At 17.8% G+C, this 4,482-nt stretch overlaps 1 protein-coding gene across 1 annotated transcript; it reads right to left on the bottom strand.

The window, feature by feature from the left end:
- Positions 1–1,532: 1,532 nt before the first annotated feature.
- PGO_001065 (hypothetical protein) lies at positions 1,533–2,222 on the bottom strand (the record flags this gene model as incomplete). The annotated part of the gene is made up of 1 exon (XM_028690884.1): positions 1,533–2,222. One exon carries the CDS (start codon positions 2,220–2,222, stop codon positions 1,533–1,535), a length of 690 nt encoding a protein of 229 aa, XP_028546685.1.
- Between the last annotated feature and the right edge of the window lie 2,260 nt (positions 2,223–4,482).

Raw genomic sequence — 4,482 nt, 5'->3', positions numbered from 1 at the left:
ATTCGTGCATATTATGGACTTTTTATTTTTTTCCCTTTATATATTAATATATATTATTTTTATATAATTATATATTTAGAACATCTTTATTGAGAAAGTGCTATTATAAATGTAATAATATTATATATAATACATTTTTTCCCTATATTTCTTGTTTCCATTACATCATTTTCCTTTATCAATGAGGTTCTATGTGTAAATTTGCTGAATCTATATATTTGCCGTTATATTACAATACATATAAGTAATAGTATATATTCATAGCATATATTTACGACGATTATGCGTAGAATTCATTTTTGAAGTATTATAAATAGATATATATTTTTTTTAATATCTTATCTTTCGATTAAATGTAAGAATTCTATTAAAACAAAATGATTTTTCGATTATATTTAAAACTCTGTAAATTATAACCTGTAATAATCTGATTCTATGAAATTGACAATTATTAATAATGTATTGTAATAAGTAATTTATAATAAATAATAATATATACTATATTATAATTCATAATTACAAAAAATATTATTCATATTTATATAATAATATTATTTTTATTAATTATTATATTTCTGATGTAAAATCTTTATTTATTATACAATAGCCTTTCATTATAAAATGTAGAATTAATTCAAAAGCTCATACACGGAGTAATGATAAAATAGAAGTAATTATATCCTACAAGTGATAAAAATGTATTTAGCATAAATATTTTTATATAATATATAATGTATTCGATATGCCTTAAGCTTTATGAGATATAAGTATAATTTTATAATAATCAGAAATCGTAATTTTAATGGAAATATTAAACATAATGTACGATTGATTTTTTCAATATATATATATTCAAATTATATTCTTATTTTAATTGCTTTTTCTTATTCATTCTGGAAATTTGCATTTTATTATATATTTATTATTTTCTTTTTTAAATTAATTTCTTCATAACATGTTTTTATTCGAGTTAATGTACAATAATTGACACATCAAATTATAAATAATGATGAATGTTAATATATATAATTTAATTATAGAAGTATATTCATATAAAAATATTATATCCTATCATTTACAATGTGTTTTTATATATTATTTATTTTTCCTATACTAAATATATTTATTGTTTCCTCTTGAATAAATAAGTAGAAATCAAAATTGCATTTGTTATTGTAAATAACTAAGATAATGAATTCTTTTTATTGATTTTATATCATATTAGCAAATTCATATAACTGAATTTCTTTATACAAAAATAACATTTTTTGTATTCTTTATAAAAAATAAAACAAAAACCATAATTAAGATTCCACATTTATTGGTTATATTAATTTAACTATATACTATTTTATATCTATCATCAACTGAATTTTTGTATTCAAAATCAAATGTGTCCATAAGATCCAGATTATTTTTGTAATTTTTTTAAATTTTTTCCTTAATCTCCTTACTCTTGGTTATAAAAATGAAAAATAAGGGGTATAATGTATAAAAAATTCAATAATATTATTATATGTTATTCATTTATTTTATATCAATATTTCTAAATTATTTATAAGATAAATTATAATACAACATAAATTTATTAAATGAATTTCCTTTATCACCTTATGCAAAATGAATGCAATTTCTAAGTTTGCAAAAGATGAAAAACCTATACATGTACCAGTACCTGAAGCAAAATCTGTATGTGCTTCTCTAACTTCAGCAAAATATGTTTGTCCTTCTGCTTCCTGTATATTTCCATTCGTCCCTGACACTACATTCAATATTCCATTAATGCACTTATCATTATAAGTGAGGTAAGAATTTATAGCTTTATCTTTAAGTTCGGTTTTCACATAATTTTTATAATAACCATAATATTTTTTCAATAATAATCTAATACACTCACGATTATTAAATTTGCTTCCTTCTACGAATTTCATACGGCCTATAAGTGCTTGAAGGTCCGAATAGTTTTTATGACCATAATAGATTTTATTAGAACTGCTAACAAGTTCATCAAGATTATCAAATATATTAATTGTATTTTTATCAACATTGATAGAAGAGTTTATACATACATCAGATATACTTGCATCAAAATTCTTCAGTATATGTTCTCTTAATTTTTCTTGACAATCATTAGTATCACCACAATTTAAATCAAAAGTATCTGTTATATTATTTTTTACCTTGTAATAAAAGTATTTACAACATTCTCCCTTATTAAACATTTTACCTTATGTTTTTATATGATGTGAATATAGACTAAGAACTTTACAACTCTAAATAAAAGAGTAATAAGTAGTTTTATAACTTGTTACTTTATTATGAAAATCACTACACAATTTTGTTAAATCATTGTATAAATGGTGACGCGAATGTTCATATTCTGTACAACTAAAACCCTCCGAGTATATGGGATATATATAAGAGAAATTGATCTAAAAACAAAAAGCATAATATATACAGGAATTGAAAATATAGTTTTAAGAAAAATATTATTATGTGATCTTTAATAAATAAGATATTTAATATTATGTTTACAAATATAATTATAATAAAATTTAAATCTAACTTCTTCACCGTTCACTGTGCGTTCGCTCATTTTATTATATATACACGTCGTTTAATAAAAAAAAGCTTTTTTTCATAATATAACGAACTCTTATATTTTAAAATATTAGTATATATATATAATATGTATTAAGTCATAATATCATTTTAATTTTACACATTTTATATCACATTTATGCACTTATCTTATTATAATTATGATTTAAACTGTGTTACTATTATTTATTCTGGATTAGACTAACATCTTGTAAAAATATAACATCACGTGAAAAATAAATACTTATTGCTCAAAATAAATAATAATTTCTCAATATAAAAGAATATATTTGCAATAATGTAATATATATATATATATATATATATATAATATTACCTTAATGATATTGTCATATCATCTAAAAAATTAAATAAATTATATAATATAATCAATATTTCTATCATAATATATTTATGTTTTTATTAAATTTTTACATTGATGTATAAAGCTATATATATAAATATATAAGTCTAACATTTTAGGTTTAAGAATCATGGCTCTGAATATATTTATTTTGTTCATTTTTTTTCTATGTTATAAATGCTTATTTGTTATCTATTAATTGCTATTTATTTGTTTTTTCATTACATTTTTATAAAAAATGATAATACACAAGAAATTAATATACCATAATTTATGTGAATTATATATAAATAAGAAAAACACTATTTGCTAAAAATATATAATTATTTACAAATTAAGATTAGCATACGCACCTTTATAAATTAATATTTTAATTATATATATTTAATTATAAATACATTATTTACAGCTTATTTTATAAAGCATTCTTATTACATGGGTATTAAATATATATTCAGGAGATAAAAAAAAAAATATATAATTTTATTTTATATCTTATATATTATATCTATATATTTTTTATAATGTTAATGTATTATTATTTTATACGTTAGTTAATATAATACATTAATGAAATTATTATCTGTTAATCTTGTATTATTATTTTTTTGTTGTAGCATATATATATATTTATTTATATATGTTTATTAAAAAATATAATTAATTTTTAATATTTTGTAATTATATTTTATATTTTTATTTATTGTGAATTTTAACAAATTCAGCATACTTAGCCTTCATATGGAAAGAGAACTAATTTTACTACGTAATAAAAGAACGTAGCTGTAATCATTGCTATGTATAAATAAAAAATAATAATAATTTAATAATTTTTATTGCTATTTTATAATATAATTTACACAGAGTTAATTTCATAATACTTATTTCATCTTTCTTTTTAATTATTTATTAGAAAGCACAAATATATTACATAACATGTCTTAATATAAAATATTTCTAAAAATATTATTTGAATGTTAGATTTAAATATACATAAATTTTATGTATACATTATATATGATGTAATATTTCATTTATAATAAATAATTTAAAGTGAGATAAAAAAAACAATATATTAAACCTCTAAATTTGAAACATTATATTTTATAGTTTTCTTTTTTATTATTTATTTTAAAAGTTTATATGTGTGTTACTATTTTAATATATACGTGCTATGCTATTTATTGTATAAATTATATGAAATGAATTTTTTATTTTTATATTATAATATAAATATAGGTTTTCTCATAATAATGAAATATTTTTGAATTATATTTTTTTTTTATATTTCAGATCAAATTGTCTTAGATTTATTAATATAATAGAATTGAAGAAATATCAAAATTAATATGTTCTTGTATAAAATATTATATATATATATAAATTTATTATATATTTTTTTAAATTATGATTCCTAATTACAAAATGGTTATATTTAACACATTTTCACAATCTTTTTATTATTGAATTTCCTATATAAGTGATCAATAATCTGAATTATATAAGTATAAATTAAT

The sequence above is a fragment of the Plasmodium gonderi genome, assembly GCF_002157705.1.
Source record: "Plasmodium gonderi DNA, contig: Pgo-contig_106, whole genome shotgun sequence".
Lineage (NCBI taxonomy): Eukaryota > Apicomplexa > Aconoidasida > Haemosporida > Plasmodiidae > Plasmodium > Plasmodium gonderi.
This window is presented reverse-complemented; position numbering and strand designations above follow the sequence as displayed.